At 46.9% G+C, this 27,368-nt stretch overlaps 1 protein-coding gene across 2 annotated transcripts in view; it reads left to right on the top strand.

The window, feature by feature from the left end:
* Positions 1-27,368, top strand: part of PDE4C (phosphodiesterase 4C) — an 837,713-nt gene that overhangs the window by 79,902 nt on the left and 730,443 nt on the right. For both annotated transcript variants that reach the window (XM_069216588.1, XM_069216587.1), the window contains exon 2: positions 26,600-26,673. In XM_069216588.1, coding sequence (XP_069072689.1) covers positions 26,635-26,673 — 39 coding nt within the window. In that variant the 5' untranslated portion in view covers positions 26,600-26,634. The remainder of the gene's footprint in view (positions 1-26,599; positions 26,674-27,368) is intronic.

Genomic DNA, 27,368 nt, shown 5'->3' with positions numbered 1-27,368 from the left:
ATTTATTTTTCATTTGTTGTGTAATGTCAGATATTGGTTTTAATTTGTAGATGAATTTGAAAAATATAATGTGAGATAACTGCAGTTCAATGCAGTGCTTAATTTGTGCTTGTTGTTTCCGGTGCTAAGCACCGGCACTTATTTTTGAGGGCCGGCGCTTATTCTTATTCCTCAATCATTTGCTGCAAGCAAAAGACACGTTTGGGAGGGAGGGAGGAAAAGAAAAACGAAAAAGCGTCACTAAGGGAGAAAGCAGAAAGCTGCAGGAGTGAGATGAAGGGGCAGGGAGTGGCTGTAAATGGATTGAAGAGGCCTGAGATGGCTTCAGGATTCCGCCTTAGTATTCCGTGTTCACACATTTAATTGCAGCAGCCCATGTTTAAGAGGAGGGCTTTGGGCACCGGCACCTTTTTATTTGCAAATTAATGTTCAATGTTCTTTACTGCATAGGGAGCAACGGCATCCAGTGTAAACCATTTGAAAACCGGGCAACTGGAATCTCTCTCAGAGGAATGTAAGGCCCAAGAGGGTGAAAGATTATGGGGGTCACTTGGGGGTGAATGCAATCTTACGGGACATTGCTCTGGTGTCACTGCCGGGTGAGGTGCATTGTTTTCAGGCAGTGTGCGACGACGTGACCCAACAAGGACACACACACCCTGCCCCCGCCCCCACAGGCCCCTTTCCCGCCCCTTGGGAGCTCGTCCCCCAAGCGAAGCCGAGATGCAGAGGTAACTGGCAGGCTTGTGAGTCAACACCTTTTGTGAGAGGAACCAGTTGTAAAGCTTGAGAGGTTTCTGGGACTACAAGCCACAACAGACGTAGGCAGGCAGGGCAGCCCCCCCTCTCCCCCCCCAGTAGCGTCACCGAGGAGACTCGCCCCCTGGAAACGAAAGTAACGCATGGTTGAGAGACGCACACAAATCTTACAAGCATGTGCCCCCAAGGAGGCTTCAGTGTGAGCAGGTCCCTGGCGGAGGGGGTGGGCCTTCCAGGGCAGAAACTTCCACGAAAACCGACAAACTCGGAGCCGGCCTCTGCGCTGAGAGCGCGCCCTGGGCGAAACCGAATCTGGCCCCTTCCAACCTGCTGTCCTTAACTGTAGGTGTGTGGGACAACGGGAGGGTGGAGTTGAGGGGGGTTAGGAAGGATGGGGAAAGAAAGCACACAGAATATAAACCTGGGTGCCAGCACCCTTCAGGGTGAGGCACTTTTCTTTAGAGCCAGGTCAGAGGGCGGCTGCTGTAGACAGCGCTGCCAACCTCTGTAGGTTGGCACCGGGCATGGGCCAAGCACCTCCACACTAGAGGCTGGCCCTGGACAAATGTACACATGCAGACCTGCCAACTCACAGGGTGCCACTGTGTGTCACACACTAGCAAGTCTCTTTACGCGGTCACCTGGTGGGTGAGGTGCCAGTATCACACGGTGGCAGTGAACATGAGCTGGAAACCCGCCACAAAGAGTGGATTCCAAGCTTGCCTGACCAGGCTTTGAAAAGCCAGTTTCCATTATCAGGTGTGAAAACACCTCAGCACACAGACACCAGCCTCAGCAGGGGGTTTGGTGGAATGAGGGGATAAAAGTGCCTCTTGGGTACTTCTCAGCACAGGGCCTCACCCACTCTGTGGCCCAGCACCGTCCTCACATGGTAAAATGTATTCTTTGGTTGGCAAGTCAGCATCTGCGGGTATTCACCAGCTCGTCTCCGACCGCTTCCTGTTGTGGAAACGGAAATATATTTCTGAAACTGACAGCACCGAGGGCCTGATGTATGAAAGGCTTTCACCCAGCGGTCAAAGTGCATTAAAAAAAGCATGAGAACTGTGATGCAATGGGGCGGGGCCAGTGAGCGAAGGGGCGGGGTCAAAGGTGTGGCTAAAAAAAATAACATTCTGTGTTTGTATTGGTCTTTCACCATCAAGTAGCTACATGTAAAACAGTGCAAAGCATAAATGGGAAATACATATTTAAAAAAATGTTAAGTGAATCAGTGTCAAATGCACTACAGTACATTATGAAACCTCTATTAGTTAATGAACTGCAGACGTCTGTGTGTACGCAGAGAGCCACAGAATTAAGTCTTGGTTAGTGCAATGGAGAGTAGTGACTTGTGAATTTTTCGTGCTACCAGTTCCCTGACTGTGACAGAAAGCACTGTGAATGTGTAAGTCATTATTTTAAACTTGCATTACACACACATATAGCCTGCTACAAAATACGCAAAATATAAAATGGTGCTGCCAAAATATAGATTTTACTAATATCCAGACTGTATGTAATGCATTTTTTATATAGCTGTCATTTAAGAGGACAAACTTCACAGCTCATCTGGCAACTCCCTTGCACTACCGCTCAAAAAGAATAAATCTTTGTCATCCCAAAGCTTGAAGTGATTCCATCAATTTAAGCCACTACTGACTCTCAAGCAGCCTTTACATTTGCAGATTAACTAGTTACACACATTTGCATTCCTTTCAGGCAAGCAGGCACCCTGGCAAGAAGGCTTGTTTATTGTTTACCTGTCTGCCCGTCTTCGGTTTCACGGCCCCAGAGATTCCCTGAATGATCCTTCAGCTGAAGCATTTAATATCAGAACCGTACCGGGACGACGGTCGTTTAAAAAAAAAAGTAGGGAAATGGTATTTCATAAACTAAAAAAGTAGGGGCACATGGTGTCCCCCCAATCCCACCCACCTTGACCACTGCTTTCACCTATTCTGTGCTTTTAGGCAAATGGTTTGATACAGAAGAGTAAAATGGTCAGATTTTGAAAACCAAAAAGTGAGACATTTCAAAGATATAAAAGAAGAACTTCAATTTTAGATCAACCAAGAGGCACAGAAAGACTTAAATGACAGTGTTCATCAATATATGCACGGAAGGAATAAATGACATGGAACTTTTTAGCCCAATGTCATGCTTGTTAATTAACTCATTAAATTAATTTCTGATAAGAGCGGCAAGCAACTCTTGGTTTGGAATACATAAAAACATGCCTCCTTCACTTATCAGTTGACCCTCCCTGAAAACTGGGACATGATACATTTGCCAAAAGCTGCTGGGATAGATGGTGAAAGCTAGAACTATCCGGGCATCTACAGGACACGAGGTCACCCTACAGAAGGGCATAACTGTATATGTTTATGCAGGAAAGAAGAACTCACACCTCTGAAACTGTGGAGTGCAAGGGAAGGGATTAGACATCAGAGACCAGCAGAAAAAGCAGGCCTGCTAAATCAGCTTGCTTGTCTGCTCCTAGAGGAGTGTGGAAAGTCACTTTTTAGCCAATAAAGTTTGGGAAAGTTCACGATTTTAACCCTTTGCAAAGGTGGGAAAGCTCCCTAGGCTTCACAGGTACAACAAGACCGTTTCTGTCATCAGAGTGGAAGCCAGCCAAGCTGGAAACTATTTCCAGGATTCTTAAGGTTTCCCTTTGCACGCCTCCCTATCCAAATCGATATTGCACAGGAAAAAAACAAACTGTGTGTTTGAAGTATATTTAATGCATAATCATTTTATTCGTGGTACATAGTGATAAATGCGAGATAAAATGTTATAATTTCCACTCCAATGTGGCCAAGCAGTTTATTTTACGAACTTGTTACAACTTCCAAAGAACTTTGCAAAACGTACTGATAAACATCTGCATACCACTTTTCCTCTGTGGTGATGGAAAATGCATTCCCAATGGCCTTGTTTCTTAGAAGACCACCTAGAATTCTACCTGGTGCCTCTTCCTCCAGGAACCAAGGGCGGAAGTTGACGTCACTGCACATCCTGCCCCGCCTTCCATGGCAGCTGTTGTCCAGTTGGAACAAACACTGTCTCGTGTCCAAGCAGGACACACTGCCCTTCAGATCCCGGCTGTGATAAGCCGTCACACCTCGCTCCTTAGTACCTGAGGCAGCAGCCCTTAAACCTGTTTAGTTTTGAGGTGGCCCAAAAGCGCTCCATGTGAAAGGAAACACTTCTGGAAACAGCCGGGGCCCCAAACATGCATTAGAACACAGCCAACAGCAGACCAGGTGTGGAAGGATTTTTCTTTAAGAAAAATCTTCGCAGCAGGTGTTAGGCATAAGCCTTTCTCTAAAAACAAGACATATTTTATTTTTTCTAAGGTTTTGTTGATAGAAAGCCGCATGTGTGTTTGTATCTCAGCTGTGAAGGCACTCCTGCTTCAGGAAGTGTAGAGCGGGACGAGTGGCGGGGGTGGGGATATCAGTTTTTTCCGCGTGCAAGGTAGGGGGCCGGAGTTCTCCACAGGTTGTCACTAATTTTGAAAAGTCCAACTTTACACTGCTCCAATGAACCTACTGTTCTAACAAATTTTAAGTGAACCCTCCTGTTGTTTCATGTCAACTGATAGCCCTTGTCCCAGTTTCCATCCCACAATGTATTTGACAGTGCTTAATTTGTAAATAAAACGGTGCCGGTGCTCAAAGCCCGCCTCTTAAACACAGGGTTGCTGCAATTAAATCTGCGAACACGGAATACGGAGGCAGCGTAATCCCGATGCCATCTCTGACCGCTTCAATCCATTTACAGCCCCTCCCTGCCCCTCCAGCTCACTCCTGCAGCTTTCTGCTTTCTCTCACTGTGACGCATTTTAGTTTTTCTCTTCCTCCGTCTTTCCCAAACGTGTCTTTTGCTTGCAGCAAATGCTTGAGGTAGAAGACTAAGCGCCGGCCCTCAAAAATAAGTGCCGGTGCTCAGCACCGGAAACAACAAGCACAAATTAAGCACTGTATTTGGACCCTGTACCGGTGGTCACCTAAATTGTTATTGACATCCATCTGAGTAGTCGTTGCCATGGTTCCCAATGGTTCTTCAATACCAGAGAGGCCACTCATGGGCTTCAATTTAGTGATGGTACCACGGCGTGGCTTCAGTTTCGTCAGCAGTGGCCGAAGGCCCAGAGATGATAGCCAGGCATGGATCGGTCTATTCTGGTTGTGGCCAGAGCACCAGCCAGGATGGACCACTTCATGTTGTCGGTGGGAAGATGTCTTTCAAATGATGGCTGGATCTATGTGAAGTTCTGGATTTGAACCGAGATGGATCAGCACAGAATACGTGCGCCAGTTACAGGGCTTGGATGGTGGTGGGTGGGCTCTGGCATGACATTCGTTTTGTTGGAGTCAACTTTGCTTCGGAGGAATGGCCTGAGGTTGCTGTAGAGTTCTGCGGTGGAGACCGATGGATGCTCAGTCTATTCAGTAGTAACACATTTCTTGTAAGTGTGAGTGATAGCATGTGAGTGTGTGAGAGAGAGAGAGTGCTTGAGTGTATGGGAGAGTGCGTGAGAGTGAGTGTGAGAGAGTATAGAGTGTAGGAGTGAGCATGTGTAAGTTTGTGAGAGTGTCTGAGAATGTGTGTAAATTACTGTGACTGAACATCAGCGTATGAGTGCAGGAGAGTGAGTTTATCTGTGTTTGTGCAAGTGAGTGTGTGTCCGTGACAGTGTGGGATGGCATGCAGGTGTGTGTGTGTGTGAGAGAGTTCAAGATTGCAAGACAAAGATAGCTTGCCAGAGTGTGAGAGAGTGAGTGAGTCTGTGTGAGAGTGAATGTGTTGTGCTTGCGAGTGTGGTCCTGATCCTGGCATACTGTAAGTAACTCTTGGCTGGTGGAGGAGGGCATCCAGGGCTTGCCAGGGTACACTCCTAGCGTACTTGAGGAAATTATTGCAATATCTGGGCACCCCCCTGCAAAATGCGGGTTGTAGGCATGTTGGATGGTCAGACTTCTGTGGCACACCATGAATTATGGAATATTGTATAGTTGCCCTATTAAAGGGTATAGCTTTTTAACACATTTGTGTGAAATTTGTGGTTAGATATGGACAGTTTGAGGCCATTTTTAGTCATTGGCATAGCAGATTTAAACTAGGATGCTAAACGGCAACATTTTCATTTCTTGCTGCAGATAGAGGAAGAAGGTAAATGGAAGTGGTTTTGTTATATGCAGGGCCACTGGAAATATATGACAAAAAAGGTGAAATTATGAGGCAGGGTTGACCAATTTATGTGGCAAGAAAAATCCAGTTATGAATTTACAATGCCAATAGCTCGAACTCAAGCAAATGTAAGACCTATTTCTCTCAGGTATAACCACTCAAACCCTCCTAGAAGAAATCTGGCTAACCCGCTAGGCTCACTCACTGGAATTAGGGGCACATATTATGTCCTGTCACTTTCAAATATCATCAGGCATCAGTGGTCGCAGATGCTGTGAGCGAGAAGAGGTGGCAGTATGCGTGAAAGCATCAGGAGCACAGGCCTGGCAATTACATTAGCAGAGTTGTCCACTCTTAGAAAGGTTACATTTGTTTCCGTTCCACAAGTGGATTGTCCCTTCCCTCTTCCATTCTACTTGCAATTCCTGCCCAAATTCCAAATTGGGTCACGTGACCCTGGCCACCACCAATAATTTTGTGATTTGAAGTCCTGTGCCAACAGGGCAGTCCATCCTGAATCCTACCTCAGAGTTCCTCTGGTCCAGGCTTTGGACAGGCTTTATGGACTCACCTGAAATATCAAAATCATACCCTGTCCCACTTGCCTCAGATTCTCTGTTCAGCTCCATCTTCCTCCTCTCAATCTCACAGAATTGGACAAAAGCATTTTTTTTAAAAGCCAGCTTGTATCATATATGTTATAGGCATCGTCTCTCTGATTATGTCCAGAATAAATTGTGTGATCTTGGTGATATCAATTTATCCCACTGTCCACCAGTTCTTTTATAGCAAATGCTAGTTATTTCACCCATATAGCATGCTGTACCCCTTTTCTGGTTTCCAGGTGCTGATAGTAGGTGATTATGACGGCCCTACTCATTAGTAAACGCGCCAAGTGTGGCAGTGCGCTTAGAAGCAGGTTTATCCCCTGCATAGCGCTTTGTATGAAATGCTGTATGCTGGTACTTCTCGCTGGAGCCCTCCGCCTTATCGCCCAGGAGTCATTATCCGTCAGGTGGATGTAAAGCGACAGATCCCATTTACAACACTGTAAGAAGAGGCGAGGAGCCCAGGGCCGGGGAGCGGGGCCTCTGTTTACAACAGGAATATTGACATTTCCGCCTGATATCAATAGTTATTGACTGAGAGGCCCACGGTAACCAAAGCCCAGAGGCTCGAGTAATTGATGCTTGGCCCTGATAACATACTCTATTCCCACCGTGAGTCATTTCCAATCAGCTTACAGAGAAGCGCCAAGAGATTGCTTGTGCTGTTTACCAGACATAGGGCCTGATTCTAACTTTGGAGGACGGTGTTAAACCGTCCCAAAAGTGGCGGATATACCACCTACCGTATTACGAGTTCCATAGGATATAATGGACTCGTAATACGGTCGGTGGTATATCCGCCACTTTTGGGACGGTTTAACACCGTCCTCCAAAGTTAGAATCAGGCCCATAGTGCCTAGAGTTTACACTATAGCGGGAAGGACAGCTGTGATCAAACGTGGAGCTTATGTGAGTGTCAGGCATCAACTAGGTAGTCAAAGGGGACTGTCTATGATAAGGACATCTCGGTAAGCAGAGAGGCATCTCTGTAAATATACATTAGCAGACATCTTGTCCTTGTGTTAATGTAGGAGATGAGATGCAATTTGTTACATGAAGTTTATTCCTCTGGCCAACACCAGGGATGCTAACATGATCATCATTTATGTGCCGACCCAGAAGCCAGTGCGCCACGGAAGGTGGACATCGAACATGCTTATTTCCACGTCTTGCCATACAGCTCCACAAACATATGACAGGAACATGCAATTACCTTGCCCTTTAGTTGGCAAGGTGGCAGTGCTCACCATCATGAATTGCCCTAAGTGTTGTAGATTTGTGAGGCTGTCGATCGGTCACACTTTGCAGCGCAGGTACAGAATTGTGTGGGTATACATGGTGCCCCCTGATTGGCTCTTGGGCATGTTACGTGTTGGCTGACGTGTCTGCACCCTTCATAGCTGTCAAGGGACGCTATGTCACCTGTGACTCCTTCAGGGACCATGATTTTTTTTAAATTATCGCCTGCAGATCCCAGCATGCAGTGTACCATTGGTTAAAAAGCCAGGACTGCTGAAGGAGTCACACGTGATGCGTAGCCGCTTGACAGTCATGTCCTATGATCTGACGGACGATGCAAGCCAAAATGACAACCTTGTCCGTCCTCGGTTTCTGTGGCTAAGCTGTTATGCAGGTCAGTGGTCATATGGCTAGGTACCACTGAGGCCTCCCGCCAATTCCCCCATAAAACTGCCCTTCCGCATGACACCACATCACCTTAGTCAATACAATTCACAGTTTATGGGTTAGGAGTCCAGGCCGTATTTTATTTACACAACATACATGTCAGCCATCAGTCAACAAAATCGACGCAGTAAACCCCACCATATTTACATATTCGTTTACATTTTGAAGATGCCAAGCCTTAACAGAGTACTCTAATGCATCCGATTTCCTAGCATTAACTAAAGTTATTTCCTGCATATCCAAAATCACTGACTGTGGATGAGATGAAGGTTGATTCCTAAGTAGACACCCTAGTCCCTGTTCCTCCTCATGGCTAGAAGGCCCTGGGGTAGGCCCATCATATGGGAGCATCCTACCCCCTCCTCAAGTCTTACTGGGTGTACTCCCTGTGCAGGTGGCCTGACTGCCCGACAGGATACCTACCTCGGGCACCCCTCCATCCCCAGACTCTACCACCCACGCCCAAGGGCCATTGCTAGCTTCAAGACCTTTGACCATGCACGGGTGGTTGGCCCTAGGGACCAGATGCCAGCGACCGCTTGCAACCCCCGTTGCCCCTAGATGTCATCTTCGATTCCCTGCTAGCACCCCTTGGAGGGTCCCATTAACTTGATGTTCTGCTCAGGTAAGAAAAAGGTACCTAATTGTCCCACCAATCATGATCTCACCCTGCCACAGGCCAGCAAAGAAGATCGACTATCTGGCCTACACCTCCCGCAAACGCTCTCCTACTGAGGGCGGTGGACCATCCAAGCCAGGACGTTTTCCAACAACATGTCATTCTCAGCCTGTGAAAGGTGAACTCCATCATGAAGGAAGAAGGAATCCCCCTGAATGTGACTGAGTGGAATGACCGAGACGTTAAGGGTCTTGACTGACAGGCCCCCTCCACTGAAATCGGGGGATGATGTTTGACCAGGTGAGCACTGCATATGGAAATTACTTAGCCAACCAACTTCTGAGACCACTGACTCAAAAAGCTTCCGCCAACCCAGGGGAACCAAGTCATTACCCCCTAGATGCAAAATGATGACGCTCGGGTGCGGGCACCCTTGCGGCAGCAATTAATCCAGCAACAGCCTCAACTGAGCGAGGTGCAGCCCACCACAACTGTAGGAAGCCAAGTGGTATCCAGCCTATATTGTGCATGCTGCAATGACACTCCTTACATACAAATCGCCTGCTTGTTGCACATAAGAGTGTCCGATGACCCAAACATCCGTGACCCCTGCAGCTCCTGCATGCACCTGAACCCTCAGGACTTCCACAAGACCGCATCGACCACCTAGAAGGGAGAGCAGAATAGGACAAAGGGTACGAGGTGAGCATGCACAGCATATGCAGCCTCGCATACCTCTTATAGTAATCTGAGAACCACCCAACAATCTTCTTAGCAACTGAACCTGAAAGCCCCATTACCACCACTGCCATGACAGCCCCAATCCAGAAGGCGTGAGTACCGAATTCAGAGGCATCAAAACCCACCGCAGACAGAGCGCACTTGGGTATTTGCAAAAACCTGCATCTGGTCAATGGCATGTCGTCTGCATGCACCAACACCGACCCCCGTAACCCCTGGGGCCACTGAGCTAAGAAGACCTTAAAATTATAAACGGGACAGCACACACTACCCAGAGCCCTTTGCAACAGTACGTGGTCATCCTTCCCCTCTTCATCCATCTTAGAACAAGGGATGTTGATCGCCAAGGCCCTAGCCCCATCCAACCAATGAATGCCCACCAGCTGTAATCCCCCTGCAACATCTCTCTTGTTTCTGGCCATCAACTTACTAAGTCTTAGGGCCCCATAGAAGGCCAAGGTAAAAGCCACCCTAAATAAAGCGGTCCCCGGGAGAGGTAAATGTACCCCCAAGAGTTCCCAAAATAGTCACAATTTTTCCTTGTCAATGGGGCGCCTAGAATCGTGTCGGGCCCCTAAAGCTGCTGCCAGCTATTCAGAGCTCTCCTTATCAAGAACCATTTCGTCCAATCAGGCGCCTCTGCAGTTGAGCAAAGAAAGAAATGGCGGCGGCGTGGCATCGAGAGATGCGACTGACCTCCCCTCTTCCCCCAGAGCCTCCAAAAATGCCATAACTGCAGATGCATCAGACCAGCTAGACAGCCCGGTAGGCACAAGGAATTAAGAATAAGCCATGAAAGCCCCTCATAGGGCCCTCAGGTCTTGGGTGCTAGACCTGCTGCCACAAGGTCTGGTAATCTTGGGCACCAATCTGCTACAGATGCTTCGGGAAGTGCATCGGGAATTCCATCGCTTCTGGTTGGTGGAACCTGAAAACCTGCATCTTAAAATGGGACAGGGCATCTTAGCTCTAAATATTACCTGCAACCACCAACACAGCAGTACGATTTCTTTCAACAGTCTCAGGATCACTTTGTACCTGGCAGCTTGTTGAGTTATGCACTCCACCACCGCCATATTGTCTGACCAGAAAATCACAGACTGGTTGCGGAAACGTTCAGGCCAGACTGACAAAGCCATCAGAATCGGGAATAGTTCCAGAAAATCTGTATTAGCTACTGAACCAGACTGAACCCACTCCATGGACCATCACTGCATACAGCAACCCACGCCAAGTATGGCACCAAAATTGCCCGCTGCTTCTGTAAAGGGACCTGACTCTTCATTGGACCTAGGCGGACTCGGCCACACAGCCGTCCCACTAAAGTCATGCAGGAATGACTCCTAAATCTGCATATCCTACTTGACCTTGCTGGAGGGGCTGATGTGGTGATGCTTCACCTTTAACCCCGGCATGGCTTGAGCAATGGACCGAGAGAAAGGGCGCCCATGGGGATGATTTGCAGAGCAAAACTGAGTTGCCCAACAAGGCACTGCAACTGATGGAGCGTCACTTTCCTCATGCTTAGGCATGCCTAAAAGGCCTGCAAGAACTCAGTCATGGTGGAGGGGCCTACTGTCTTGCTCTGTGCTAGTGGGACCCTAAACCCGCCCATAAGCCCCTGAAAGACTCCCAAAGCTTCTGCACATCGCTCTGAGCCAGTGGGGAAGAGAATCAGAAAATCATCCAGGTAGTGAAGAAAGGGAAGAACCCACTGGTGTTGTGATTTGTGCCTAAAAACCCACTCCAGAAATGTATTAAATTACTCAAAATATTAGCAAGACACTGAGCAGCCCATTGGCATACACTTATCAAAGTAGTAAGTCCCCTCAAACTGAAAACTCAGGAGATGGAAATCATCCGGGTGGACAGGTAGCAGCCTAAAGGCGGATTCAATATCCGTTTTGCCATCAGAGCCCCATGCCTCAGCTCCTGCAGCATCTGAATTGCCTGATCCAGGGACGCATACCTGACGGAGCATAACACAGCATCAATAGCTTCATTCACAGACTGGCCTTTTGGTACCAACAGGTTATGGATCAATCTGAACTCCCCTGGATCCTTTTTAGAGACTCAACAAAACCCTGCATGGGGACTACGTCAGAGGAACCCGCTATGTGAACCAAATTCAGCTCCTTGAGCATCTTAGCTTTAGCCACTTCTGGGTTGGATCTCAAAGACAGCTGGTTCCCACAATGGGGTGAGCCCACATGGTTTAGCTGGGATCCTAAAACTGTCCCTAAAGCCCTCATCTAATATCTGTGCGGCAGAATGGTTAGTGTAAGTATTAAGCCAAGGGACCATAGACAACAAGTTACCGGGGAGGAAGCCTTGTTGAAAACTGAATCATCAATCCTGCTTCATGCTTCCTTTATCTTGTGATTTTTTGAAGCATTTGAATTCAGGATGGAAGGCCTGACCATGGAAAGAACAGCAGTGCTTGAAACAGCAGGTTCTAGGGGGCTGGGAGCACGTGTGCAGGTTAAAATCACAGCAGGTCTCTTTTCTCATGCACCCCGCCACACCCGAGGTAGCTCCTGTCCCCACCCAAAAGGGCTTGTGGTGGGTTCATGTATCGCAGTCATGTGTTTACATCGATCTGGTCCCACGCTAGAGTGGGCCTTTTGGCCTTGATCCTTCTAAATTCTTTATCGTAATCCTTCCATGCCGTGCCACCATAGTCATCATGCACGCCCACAATTATGTTCTGATAACAAGCCAGCTGAGCTCCCGTATCACTGAAATGCTCCACTACAATGGCTTGATAAATTGAAAAAGCCCTCACCCAGTTTACCAATGACTCCTCAGCCCTGCTCCTCTAAGGCCAAAGGCCACATTCGCTAGAATGCGCACTCTTTACACCGCTTAACCTCCTCATTTTCTGATTTGTCAGCAAGTAGATCAAAGATATCCGCATAAGCCACCTTCCAAATCTTCTCTTTTACCTCTGTTGGCACATGCAGTCCTAGGCGCTCGTGCTTAGAGCGAATGTGTCCTAAATCCATAGGGGGTAAAGAGTGTCCAGTACCTGAATTTGCCATTCCCTGGACAGTAGGAGATGTCAGCGAAGTCGCCGGTCCCCCTAGGCTGGCAACGCTCACTGTAGTGCTCGCCGCTGCTGGCGCTTGGACTGAGGGCTGGGAAGGCACCACTGGCACGCAGGCAGGAGAGGTGGGGAATCAGTCTTCTGCCCCACCCTTCACTGAGCCCGGGCCCCACCATGCTCCCTTAGGATCTCTGGGCACCTTTTGCAGTGCCTAAATGAGAAACTAGACACCGAGCCCTCTCCATAACATCCTCCTCACCTGTACCTACTAGGGCCCCCCCAACTAGGAGGGCAGAGAGCATACCCACCTCTGAAAGTCATGGTAATATTAATGATAAGTGACCTACCATGTCTTGGTGCGCTAAACCCCCAGCTGAGGTAGCCTCTGCAGCCGTACCAGAAACCACAGACAAATTTCCACTGCCACCCTGATACACTTGCGGCAGCGCCCTGAATGACCACCTAGTTAATACCACCCAACACTAGTGCTACACCAGTGGATGGAGCTGGTGCCATTGAGGGCATGCAGTGGACTGCAGCCTGCAAATGAGGGGCCTTGGCCAGGACCAGACCCTCTGATGACCCTCCCACACCACTAGCGACCTGAGACAGAATGATCTGACCAGATTCTGCCCACCCCATTGTGGCCCCCCTACCCTACTTCTGCCCACACACCCTCTTTGGAACTGGGGAGAGAATGGCTCCCTAGGAGGCTTCCAGTCCGCATGGGCCTGTGCACCTGTTCGCTGAGAGTGCATCAAGGACGGGAGACTACAAACTCATCAATGTTCTGGTCTGATCCATAGCGTCCATCCTAAGCATCAGCGCTTCCAGGAGCACACCATTGCGCATGCGCTTAGCACCTCTATGTCTGCTTGCTGTCATGATGAAGAAAACAAAATACCCCCACCTGCAAGGTACAATAACTGCCAAAAAAAAGTCCCAGTGAAAGCACCCTAGTCCACTATCCCGCTAAAGACTAACAGACCCTGCTAGTCAGAAAACACTACACAAATGCACACCCAATTGTCCTCTGTAGGTATAATCCAAACACAACAAAAACATGCTGCAAAAGCAGGCCTGTTTACAGGTAAATGGTCCCCACATCTAGGTCGCAACAACCAGGAACAAGTACAGTAAATATTAAAATCCCCTCTTTTTGCCGCTCTCCACTAAGCAGACCACCATTAATTGCCCCCCACGCTTGAAACAACGAGCCAAAATAGACCCCCAAAACAGGCCCCTCACCTGCAGTGCCAGGGCCCCCGCCGGAACCGCCACTGAGCAAAACTTGGATCAGACGAACAGCACTACTGCTGTGAAAATGCCCAAAAGTGCAGAGTGCAAGCAAAGCATGTTCTTCAATCCTCCTCCCCCAAACCTGTAATAAGGAAAAGGTAAAGAAAACAGAGAAAACTAGAAGAAAACTTTGCTCAAAGAAAACTTCCTTGTGGCATGGAGGAGAAGCGCAGGTCCTAGTGCGGTTGGCGAGTGGGCGTGAAAGACCTGCTGGCCGACCGTGACCCCTTTTAAGGGCGTGCCTCATCTGTGTGTGTGCAACCAGAAGCACTAGAGTGCTTCCGGGGCCACACAGAACACCTCCTTCAATGCCCGGGGCCCTTGCTGAGGGATCGGAGGTGTGTTGCGCCCCCATGTCCCCCAATGAGGCGCTCCTGGTCCGGTGTAGTCGCCATATGCAGGGCCCTCCTGATTGGAGGTTGTGGGGGGAGGGGCATACAGAAGTACTTATAGAACTACTGCCCTCATCCATGAAGTTCACAACAAGCATCAGTTTTTAGAATGCCACTGAAGCCATTTGGTTAGGAGTTGTGGTCATGTTCAAGTGCTATGTTTTATTTTGCAAATTGTTGTAGGTGACACTCTTACCAACTGATAGATGCATCCTCCAGCCGCCCTGCAATGTCTGATGCAGTGTGTATGGGGAGGAGGCTCAGTGCGGGGGATAAGGAAAAAAAGTCAGGATAAGGAAAGAAAATTCTTCATTTGGAAGACAATATAAGAGCAGGTGCCCAACTTTTTCCTTAGGAGCCCTAGCTGGTCCTGCCGAATGCTGGGGCTGCAAAGCTGCATATTCTTGATTCTATATCATACCTTTTGCTTCCACCACTGACACTTCCTGTCTCTTTATCTCATGAACACCGAAGCTGCCACCTCGTGCCTCTTCCACCCATTACACTTCTCGTCTCTTTATCTCATGAATACCGAGGCTGCCTGGTCTTGATTCCACCTCATGCCTCTTTCTTCCACCTCCCTACACTTCCTGTCTCTTTATCTCATGAATACCGAGGCTGCCTGGTCTTGATTCCACCTCTTGTCTCTTTCTTCCTCCACCCCCACACTTCCTGTCTTTTTATCTCATGAATACCGAGGCTGCCTGGTCTTGATTCCATCTCATACCTCTTTCTTCCACCACAGACACTTCCTGTCTCTGTATCTCATGAATACTAAGACTCCTTTCTTTCTCTTTTGCCGCTGTTTTCCTATCTTTCTCCTTGTCCTTCTCTCTTCTTCTTTCTTCTCTTCTTCTCTGCCTTTCTCTCTCTCCCTCTCTAGGTCAAAGTCTGATGATGAAAAATAAGCTAATTTCCCCACGAGTGCCGGTCCCCACCACCAGAAACCAATGGAAAGAACTGAATCCCTGGTGAATACAAATTTCGATTGTATGTCGGCATAATTACTGCCTGTCGGCATTCACATGAATGGCTTCTATTCCTCATAGTCAGTGATGTTTGTCTTTTGCTTTTAGTAAGTAATCTGGATTGCTTAGAGTTTTTGTAGAGTGCTTCACTTCTGTTACTTCATAACATGAGGTGAGATACTTGGGGCCTGAGTCAGAGTTTGGTGGAAGGGTTCCTCCTACACAAATGTGCAGAACTCACTTCCACCTTGCTGCAAGTGCATTATATCCTACGGCACTTATAGTAAGGCATACGGGATATTCAACACGTTTGTGATGAAGTAAGCCATTTACCAGACTCTAAATCTGAACTTACACTTGTAATGTAGTATTACATCAGTGCGGTGTAACATTATGAGGAACATTTGTCAGGGTGGAATGCCAGGGGACACCCCAAAATGTTGCGGGCTGTTGGGGAAGGGACTCCTCCACAGTGAAAATGTTTGTCCCCTATGCGACAAAGCCATACAATGTTAACAAGTGCATTTGACGCACCTCAAATATTTCCTTCTGCACAAATGGAATGCGCAAAAGGTTCTTAGGAGTGTTCCCGGGCAACTGGAATACTGTAACCGTCACAACTGCTTAAGACTCCTTCTAGGAAACCTTGTGAATTTCAAAACAGTCCTGCAAGTGGAGGAGGACACCAGTGGGAGTGCATTTCTGACTTTTTTTGGAGAATGGGGCCCCTTGCATCACTTGTCAGTGTCACAGAGCCTCTCAGAAGGTCCTTTGTTGCAATGTTTGTCTTCCTAACAGGTACTGACACCAGTCCAGAGTCATTTTACCTGATTTCAGAAAGTCAATATCTCCAAGTGGGATCTACCTCGTGCTAGTCACCGGGAGTTGCCGAGCAACGCCGGTGGGCGGGCATCTGGGTACCTGGGAAGGCATCACGTTGGAACTCCTTCAGAGTGAAGCTGATGGTGGCAGGGCAGCTGTGCTTGCTTTTTGTGAACTTAGCACAATGCGGAATCCACATCGGCAGGTCCCATGGAAGGGTACGACACTACAGCTGTAGCGCACTGAAGCCATGAAGCAGCCACTATGCTGGGAGTCAGGAGGAACAAACCCAAAGTCAAAGAGACGGTCTAAGCGCCTCCTTATTCACCCTGGTCCTCCGGGTGCCAAGAGGTGGACATTAGATGGGCACATGAATGGGCACGCGGATGACACCTAGCTACGGTGTAGTAAGTATACCAAGGTGATCGTCATTTATTTTAAATTGTGATCTAGAGCCTTTCTTGTTCTGAAGAACCATGAGATGATTACATCAATTTGTTCTATACATAGTGCTTAAAGCCGCACCTCTGCTGAGTCTAAGCACTGTAAGTGACAGATGATAGTACTAGTTTGGGATTTAGATTGGCTACGAGTGGATCCCAGTGAAGGATCTAGAGCTGAATTAAACGGGTTCAATCTACAGCTGTGTAGATTAAAAATCAATTTAAAGTGGATGTATTCGAAGTGAAGAGCTGTGTAACTTTCACAAGTTGTGAACATGTGTTAGTTTTGTGTAACTGCAGATTATATTTCCAGTTAAAAAATGATTTGGGAGATTTTTTTGTTTGGGTGGGGGGATGGGAGTGCATTGCTTGACATACTGCACATTACACTGACTTTTGTAGCAACAATCCATCTGTTTATTTAAGTATCACTTTTAAAAGTGAACAGTGCGTAACCTGGTGAAACGTGTTTCACGGAAGCTAGAACACAGCTACAGAAACTTGAAGTAGCACCGCAAATGCAGCCATTAGAGGCTAGTTAGGGTGTACTCGTGATATTGCTCAAGGTGCTATGAAGGGGTTAATTTACTTAACAAAGTGCACTTTTCACAGGAAACCTTTCTTACCAGTGTCTAGAGCCTTATGGAACACCCATTGGCCTTTAACTTTTGTTTACAATTACATTCTGCGCATTCCATGTGGCAAAAAACCCAGGAACCAAGCCTGACTTACAGGCGAGCTGCCCCAAGAATCTCCAAGCCACCTCAACATCAGCCTTATAAGTCAAACATTAACTGCTCTGCTTTGTATGTTTTTAACTTTGTGATTCCAGCAACAACACACACAAGCAGAAAAATAAAACAAAGATGCAGTATATGTATATGTTTCTAGTTTTGGGGAGGAAAGTGACGTCATTGTGGGACCCCTAGAGCTCGTGTCTCGAAAGTAGGCCGCTGCAAAGCTCATCTTAAAAGGACCTATTGGAACCTTATTGGTGGAGTTTGGCAAGGATGCGCGTGCTGCGGGATCATGGTCTTTAAAAGGAAGCAGGTGGAGAGGGAGGGTTGTTGGGGTTGGAGGCAGGGCACAGTATACTGGACTACGTGAACAACTGTTGTGTAATGAAATCTACTCCTGTCTCCAGACTTTACGCTACACTTCAGTTTCTACATTGGCCAAGATCACATCAGATCCATAGGAAAAATATTTGTTGTAGCAGGAAGACTGAGTGAGGAAGAGGCTGGCGTGGCGTGGCGGCGAGGGTCTACACTGTGTTACGGGTGTGTGTGTGTGTGTGTGCGTGTGCGTGGGCATGTATAGCCCAGACTGTGAGGCCCGGTTCAGTCTTCACAGCGTAGGTAAACACTGTCAGGTCCAGACAGACACTATCCTTGTGAGGATCTGTGCGTTAGGAGGACCGGTCCCCGTACTGTGTTTAGATAGTTTCAAGCAAGTGCATCAAAAATCTAAAAGTGCAGTTATATTGGCCTCGGTCCGCTTCATAACCTTCCCTACTATCAAGGCGCCCGTGGAGTTAGAATAGTAAATACGCATTTTATTACAGTCAATGGCCGGTCCTGCTAATTATAGGGGGGTGGGGGGAGGGGTGTGCATACGTGCATGCGTGTGTTAGTGCGACAGAAAGTGAGCTATGGTATCATAAGGTTTACACTCAAAAACTAAGGGCCTGATTTAGAGGTTGGCAGAATGCCACAAATGGGTGCATGTCACAGCAGAAGTTAGTGTGTACATATTTTGCATATATTTATGTGCTTTTTTAAAAAGGGCGGCGAGGACATCAGTTGATCTCTAAATCAGACCTTGAGTATGTTCAGTACTGTTACTTGTACTTTTTCAGGCTAGTATTAACGGTTAAGGAGGCACCAGGGCATAGATTTTGTCAGTTGTGTCTTAAAATCGCATTTTAACATGTTCTGGGTCTAAACATTATTGTTAGTTGGCAGACATTTAGAAACAAGAAATGTCGGAGAAATTGGAAAGATGTGTGTTCCCTCCACAGGTCCATACCCAGAATTTTCCACATTTATACAGTGCTTAATTTGTAAATAAAAAATTGCCCCAAGGCCTCCTCTTAAACACACGGCTGCTGCAATTAAATGTGACAGCACAGAATACTGAGGTCGTTCTGCTTTCTCCCATTGTGACGTTTTTTCGTTTTTCTCCTCCTCCATCTTTCCCATATATGTCTTTTGCTCGCAATAAATGCTTGAGGCAGAGAATTAAGCGCCGGCACTCAAAAATAAGTGCTGGTGCTTCCCACCGGAAACAACAAACACAAATTAAGCACTGCATTTACATGAATATGGGAACCTAACCTCCCCAACGCTAGAGCGGTCCCTCCCAGGAAGATTTATTGTAAACGTTTACAGACTGGTCTATAAAATGAGCCATAGCTTACCACCAGTTATTTGGGGAGATTGCACCCATTTTCAGACCCACCCCTTCTCATTATTCCCCATCATTTATATATTTTAATTGCAGGCAAGAGCCCGTGTTCATTACCAATGAGGCCGCTTACTTGGCCGGACTTCTAGATGGCACCAGATGCAATATTTTTCTTTTCGTGAAGGACTTGTTTTAATGCTTAGGGGTGGGGGGGAGTGCTCCACATCACCTTTGACCCCAAGCCTCCTAGTAACTTCTGGCAAGACTTTAGACACCAAAACTTCTTCGGTCTTCAGTATTACAATAAAAAGGATTTCTGTGGCTTCTCTTAGGGTTGTGTGAGTGTACACTACACGAGTAAGCAGTGTTGAATATTGTGGGGGCTTGGCACCCCGGGCCGGCCTTTCCTGAGGGCGAGCTAAGGAAGCAGTCATAGAGCGCCAGTAAATACTGATGACGAATGGCTGCAAAAAAGCTTAAAAGTGACATTGTTTTCAGTGAGTGTTCCAATTAAGGGAAAGCTAATATGCTCAGTGCACTAAGGCCCTTGGCCTGTTCCGATCGGTACCACAACCAGTTATAACAACTAAATAACTGTTTCTGAAAATGTAGCAAGATCAGAGCTGGTAAAGTCTCTTTGTTGTCAAGTATTTGTCTTTAAACACAACACCACACCCGTCCCTCATGTAAATAAAAAATACCAGGCATCCTCTAAAATGACAAATATATGTTTTCACGATTATACTTTAAAATGTGCAGCTCTAAATGTATTAAGCAATTTAAGCATTGTAGTAATGATCACCTGTCCCTTATAAAAACACAATCAAGTAACTGATCGTCAATGCGCTATACAGCCTGGCGTCCCTGAGGTGTAAAGATATCCACTGAGTGATCTTTCTCGGGGGAGGGGGACTTTGAGGATTTTTTGGACCCCCCACCAACTTTGACACCTACTTCCACACACGACTTGAGTGACAAAAAATGTTACAGATGGCCCCTCACTGAGTGACTCACTCCCACCCTGTTTTTATCCCTAAAAACACAGCACTCTGCTCAGCAAGTGCCTGGTAGACCCCCCAGATCAATCCAGGCCCGCCTTCCACTTTGGAAAGGTATGTTGTAAATTGATTTATTTATGTGAATGATAATACCGAATTCAGACATGAGAGAGACAATTCTACCTAAACCAGTGCTTAATTTGAGCCGGTGGTTTCCAGTGCTCAGCACCAGCACTTAATTCTGAACACCAGCATTAATGACAGTTCACCACATGGTGGCACTGTTTGTCTAATTTTGAGATGAGGACAACGGCATTCTTTAATAATTCAATATACATTAAAAATAAATAAAACCTGCCACCCACACCATTCTGACAGCTTTGAGTGTCCTGGAATAATCCGAATTGTACACTTGTTCGAGTGCGATGGTTAGTAGCTGTGTTGGATCTGTCATTGGCAGCGCTGGCGGGCGCAATGGGTGATGCAAGCTGCAGTGGGCTCCGGAAAAGGGCCCTGGCACATACATTTTTACAAATTAAGCACTGGCAACAACATGCCACTGCTTTGTGTCAAAGATGATTACTCTAAGGCTTCGGATGGCACAACCTCTCGTGGTCCTTTGCAGTATTTTGAGGCAGGGCCTCGTCAGCAGTAGACTTGACTACGGCAACGCACTCTACACAGGCATCCCAGCAAAAGACATCCAACGACTCCAACGCATCCAAAACGCCTCCGCCCGCATGGTCCTCGACGTACCCCGCCGATGCCACATCTCCCACCACCTGAAGGACCTCCACTGGCTCCCCGTGGACAAGAGGATCACCTTTAAGCTCCTCACTCACGCTCACAAGGCACTCCACAACGCCGGACCCACCTACCTGAACAACAGACTTAACTTCTACGTCCCCACCCGCCAACTCCGCTCTGCCAACCTCGCCATCGTTCCCCGCTTCCAACGAAAGACTTCCGGCGGCAGATCCTTCTCCTACCTCGCCGCCAAGACCTGGAACTCCATCCCGACCCCTCTGCGCCAGACCCAGGACCTTCTCACCTTCAGGAGACTCCTCAAGACCTGGCTCTTCGACCAATAGCACCCCCCCCACACCCCCCTCAGCGCCTTGAAACCCTAACGGGTACGTAGCGCGCTTTATAAATATTGTGATTGATTGATTGATTGAGGGTGTGATGGCTGCAGGGTTGCAGGCGTTGCCATGGATATTGATATTAGCAGTGCTTTAAATGGGCCGGTACTCTCCGGTACTGAGTACCAGCCCTTTTTTATTTTGAGAGGGAGAGTACCGGCACATCTCAAGAAAAACGTAATACGGAGAGTACCGGCACTTCTCAGAAACAAGCAGGTACTCTGGTACAGAGTACCTGCACTTCTATTTTTCCATTTAAAGCACTGGATATTAGGCCTCAATATTTTGATCCCCACAAAATGCTTACCTGATATTTTGACCTACAATTGTTTGTGTGATTAATCAGCAAAAATGTAGCTGGAAAGAACCAGTGAGTTGTAGGGAATGTGGGATAAACAACGAGAGGGTTGAAGAAAAAGAAGATACAATGCAAACAGTGACAAAGAGATGTCAATTTCGTTTTTGAGTCCCTGTCAACTGACGCTCTTAAAAGCTGTGAGAGCTTTTCCGATGGTATTTCACTGCTACTGCTTTGTTAGAGATGGTATTGAAGTAAATCACATTTTTCTGGATATGCTTTCTAAGACCCATTGAGTGGGATCCTCTTCCATAGTCATGGGGGATCGAGGTCCGTGTGGGTACCAACGTCAACATGCTGTGTGACTCGCGGGATCCAATGGATGCTAAAGCAGCCGACGTGAACCTTGTAGGCGACCCAGGATGCACATCCGACCGGCCTGCAACGTCCATGTAGATTCAAGTGGGAACCAAGAGCACCACACACGAGAGGAGACAAATCCTCCTGCTTAGATAAGTGTGACTGTAGTTTTGTGGATCTGCACAGCTGCACTGAGAACCCAAGCAATGAACAAGTGAAGATTCTGTTAAAATCTTTCAGGCACATAGGGGGTGTAAAGTGGCTTTAAAAAGAAGGCAAGCATGCCAAAGGAACCCCAATAAAATAGGCAGGCCAAATAACCGTTTAGTTCCATGTTCTTATCCGATACTTTGGGCACAGCTTCCAGATTTAGAACTTTCTCCTAAATTGTTATTTATGTTTGTAAATTTAAGGCACATTAGACAGTTTCTGCTAGGATTGTATCAAATGTACTAGTTTGATTCTAGCTTTGGAGTAATCTTACATTGCCATCCAGAGTTTTAAAAAAATGGTAAAGTTTGAGTTGTGGGACAATCTATTCCAAAACCCTCCATCACTTCAATAGTATACATAATAATCTCAGGTGCTTTCCCCAGAAACCTCGTTACCAGGCTACAAAGGATGCAGGACTAGTCCATCAAATCATTTGTAAATCTTAGCAAGCGCAGCTCAGCAACCGTGCACTGGAAGCAGTCTGTTGGCGTCCAGTATAAGTCAAGGTTAAATTCAAGGTCATTTGCCCATCCATACAGTGAGGACAAGGAAACCTGCAGAAAGTGGCAGCATAATGTACGGCAACGAGACCTCGATTATGTGTCAGCCTGGGCCTTCGCTAATTGTGATTCCATATGATGTGAATCTTGAGTTTACCAACTAAAAAAGGGGTGCAGCATGGAGGGGTGCGATGTTCAAGGTTTGGGATGGACTGTTCGAATGAGGAGTCTAAGCGAGCCTTCCCTCCATGCTCTCCACATACAGACATAGCGAGAAGATGTGCAAACTCTTACCCAAGAGAAAGGTGAGCAGGGTCAGTACTGATGTGCATTAGGTGGGCCTCTGTCTAGAGTGGCACAGTGGATGACGAAAAAGGGTTGGAATGCACCCAGAGCGCTTGCCACTGGCTTGGCTACTTTCAAGCATTCATCCCATCCAATCACCCTGTTTGATTGCCAGCAGTAAACCTTGGAACTGAGATTGGTGCAACTTTCCAAACATACTACTATCAATGGTTGTGAATTAAAAAAAATAGTACATTTGCACGAAGTAGTACTTCTGTGGGTGCAGATTTACTATTCTTGTGGCAAACCAACCGCTATACACTTTTAAGTTTCCATTCCAAAAAATGAACAAGTTAAAAAGTTCTTAGCGAAATGAAAAGCACAAGTAAAACTGACAACGACATAGCATGTCCCTAAAACCCTACAACCGAGCCAAGAATGCATTCGGGTGGGTGGGGGTGTCACCCCTCTAAAGCTACGCCCCTGCCCCTCCCACCTGAGCCTGGTGGTTCTTCCTGGGAACAGATCCGTACAGTCATGTACAACACAATGGCCTGGAGTCCCTGACCTTGGATCACTCACTTTAAAAGTATTTTCACCACATTCACTCTTCTACGAGAAGCCTTAACAGAAGACTTGTCAACTCGTGCAGGTAGGCAGGGCTCCAAGTTTCCAGTCTTCAGCGTTTTACAGATCATTTTATCAAGTGACTGATGGCCCCATGTACTGGGCCTAGGTTATAAATAGAGGGTGTTGTGCCGGCAAGCCAAGCCGGAGCCGAGCTAAGGGTCAGGCTTGGCTCCAAGAGTCCATGCACGAGCCAAGCAATGAAAACGTTTGACATGTAAATCCTGCACCAGATATAATGTTAAAATATGATCCAGTTTCTTCAGAATTCAAAAAAGTGTATTTCTTTAACACACAAGCATTTCACCGTAGTGCATCCGATTATATCACTGCATAGGCAGACATTTACGAAAAGTGGGTTTTAAACATGAAACTAGAAACATCAAGGGCTCCCGCATAAAAACACTGCCACTGGTGAACTTAGAGGAAAGTCAGTAAATCCTAGAAGTGTCCCGGATTCTTATTATAAGTGAACAACGTTATGGTTTATTAAATCAAACATAAGATGTGCTCATAAAGCCCACATCCTACATACGTGTGATAATGAAGAAAAGAGAGGCTCTGTGAACTAAGATGTGTGCCTGGGGTCACACAACTTGGACGAGCAGAGACGCTGGGATTGGTAGCAAGTTATCTGGTTTCACATTTTGAAATTCAGCCACCAGGTGTGTACCTCTGATTCTCTCACCTGTTTTACATCAAAGTTCACTGTTTTATCTTTCATTCTTGGTGTACAACGAGAGACAAATCAGCACAGACATCACGGACCCAGCTCACGACTCTCAGACCCAACTTCCAAGCCAAGGATGCATTTATTTGGGTGGAGGGGCTGTCACACCTCAAACACCCTCATGAAGCTGCACCCCTGGGGGCAGCACAGCTCATCAACCAACAAACCTACCGGAGGATGAAACAGAAGCAGGCTCCGAGCAGTAGAAGGACCTGGATTGTGGAATATGATGTAAGGAGGATTTGTAGAGCGCTTCTTGTCACCGGTGGGGGTATCGAGGCGCTGTAGATGCCCTCAAGCACAACCTGAGGTCTAAGCCCAGCTATTTGCGGCAATAAAACTTTCAAAACTTAGACGTGTCTTCAGCTGGACACTGTACAGCGACAAGGGTCGCGAAGGAAGGGGGCTGGGCAGGATGTACCTTCTGTTCCAGCACCCTATGTAATCATGGACAGAACATCTGTTCGTTTCTTAATCTACAGAGAGGTAGGTGACGAGGACCCTCCTGTAGGCCTTTCATTTCAGTCTGGTTTCAGAGTCTGGAAGCATGAATACAGATTCCACTGGAAAAGAAAATATTAAATTGTCTACCATAGACTAATCCAACCAGAACTTTGCACAAGCATTCTTTTCAAACACAGTTTGGAAAAATGTGTAGGCATAAGGTAAATTGTTCTACTAAGAAAGTTATTTGCATATTAAACACTTTCATTGATTTCTCAGTTTATGAATGGCTGACAACATGGACCAGAAATGAGCAATACAAAACCCCATCACATAGCGCCACCTTCTGGTAAACTCACATGTCTGCAGGGAAGTGATTTTCAAAAGAGCTGAACAAGGGTCATTCAAACTGTCCCTGTAAATAGAATTTATTATTGAACCAATTTAGTGTAGAAGGTCAGCTGTGGAGGCTGTAGATTGGTTTCAGAGACTGTTGCAGAAAAAGACGAGCGGGGCTCGTGCACAGAACTACCTAAGGAGCACTCTTCTCCCCGCCAGTCCCACGCCCCCTTCAAAAAACAAAAACACAAAAACAAAGCAAAGGGTTGCAGAGGCTGTCGACAAAATCCTGGTGTGTTTTTCACGCCCCTTAATTTACACTGTCTGCCTACAGCCTCCAAAGGCCACTCCGTGCAGTGATGTCCGGCGCGTGTTCCCTGACCTGCTGCTCACCGCGTGACCTTGGGAAAGGAGCCGAAATCACGTGGCACATAGTGGCACCCTGTGAAGTTGGCAGGTCTGTTACACGACTTCATAGTAATTGTATCATTAATCCTTGGGAGATGACGAGTGTCAGCCTCAAGTAGAATTCGAGCTTTTGATTTGAATTTAGGATAGTTTTGAACACAGCATGCGCATTAACCCTTTCAGCTATCTTACCTCTTTAATGTGCACCTAGAAGTGTTCCAGGTTGACAAAAAACGCATTATTTCTATTTGATCCACACCCCATAAAGAGAACCAGTAGCTCCCCAGTATGGTTTCAATGTGCTTTAATGGAGATGACAGTGTAACAGGCCGTCGGACGGATGACGCACGCTTTGCGCTGGTGCAAAAATTGAGTAAATGCTCCTTTGCACCATTTTCTGTTTGCCAATGAGTGAATGGTTCAACCAGAGTTTGCTCCAGTTGTTATATATTGCGAGATTGTTGCAACTTTGCAGGAAGTGGAGAACCCTGGCTTTCCTATAATATGTTTACTTAATAATTAGGGCTCACAGTTTTATGATGTTGATCAATTTTCTGGTCCGGATACACTTTTGTTTCTCTTTCCTGCACAGAGAGATGTCATAAGAGATCACGGAGTTATCCTTAGCGGGGGTGGCCTTGGAGTAAATGTTCCTCATCTTTTGACAGCACGGGCTCGGCGACCCATTGGTTTGTCTCAAATAGAATCACCCAACCGAACCACTCCCCCCCACACCTTTTTGTGTAGATGGACTTGCCTTCGGGAGGGCGTGTGGCGGGATGTCCCTCTCAGCTCTCCCTTTGGGGAAGGCTTCTAGATGTTCTGGTCTCCTCGTCCTCGGCTGTGATGAATCGGCTTATCATTGTACGATAAATGTACAGAGGCTCGCATTTTCTCGGGGAGCAAAGCAACTTAACATATATGCAACCCTTCACATGTGCACTCACACCCCATTTCACAGGGACTCAGAGTTTCCAGGCTGTGCTTTTTAAAAACATTAGAACCTCACAATGTTAGCCTTCTTACTTGCATTGAACCGAACTACAGCTCCCAGAATGCAACGGATTAGTAAACAGACCAGTGCTGGTGCAGTGAGCCTCTGTAGCATGATTCCAACTAAACTTATTTCTGAGTGTAAATTCTTACCTCCTAACTTGCTAAAGGTGAACGTATAAACATGTTAATATATTGTGTGGAACATTGTCACTGGTAGTGGCTGCGGTGGTTTAAGTAGCAAATGTATTTATTTTCATTTTTTTTATTGCAGGAAGAGGAACTGAGCTATTGCGAAACAGCTTAAAAATGAGGAGGAGTCGGACTATGTCTTTCCTCACCTCGGAGGTAGGACAGATGGGTTCTTAAAATGCAATTTCTTTACCAAATTCCTTTATGTACCAAGTACACATTTGTCTCTGCTCCGTTTGATTGTTCAGATAACCACCTTGCATCAGTTCAGATAATAGCAAGTGGGCGGGACAACATTCTAAGGACCTTCGGCAAGAAGCACACATGGTCTTCGTAAGCCGAGAGATGAACTTCTTCAGGCCTACCAGCCTTTCTGGTCCCCACTCTGAGACCACAATGCGCACCAGAGGCGGCCTAGTTTGTCACCTCATGGCTTTGTGTAAGGGATAGAAGGCCCCATCAGGTACATTAGAAGGATATTGCAAGTGATGGAGAACTTCCCACCAAGTAGACAAATGAGACAAAATGCTAAGTTCCCTAAAAAGCCGTGAAACTCCAAGGGGTCTTGTAATATCCTTTGAACGTACACAAAAGGGTAATGAACTCCTTATATCAGCTGTTCGCAACCTTTTGACTTCTGTGGACCCCCACTTTATCATTACTGGAACCCGGGGACCCCCACTGAATCATTATTGGCGTCCGTGGATCCCCCACTGTCATTACTGAAAGCTGAGGACCTAATCTTTTAATATTGTTTAATTTTCTAAGCAGTCACGGACCACCTAAGGAGGCTTTGCGGACCCCTTAGGGTCCCCGGATCCCAGGTTGGGAACCACTGCCTTATAATGCAC

The sequence above is a fragment of the Pleurodeles waltl genome, chromosome 12 (assembly GCF_031143425.1).
Source record: "Pleurodeles waltl isolate 20211129_DDA chromosome 12, aPleWal1.hap1.20221129, whole genome shotgun sequence".
NCBI classification, from domain to species: Eukaryota; Metazoa; Chordata; class Amphibia; order Caudata; family Salamandridae; genus Pleurodeles; species Pleurodeles waltl.
The sequence above is the reverse complement of the archived record's forward strand: the minus strand, read 5'-3'. Positions and strand labels throughout refer to the sequence as shown.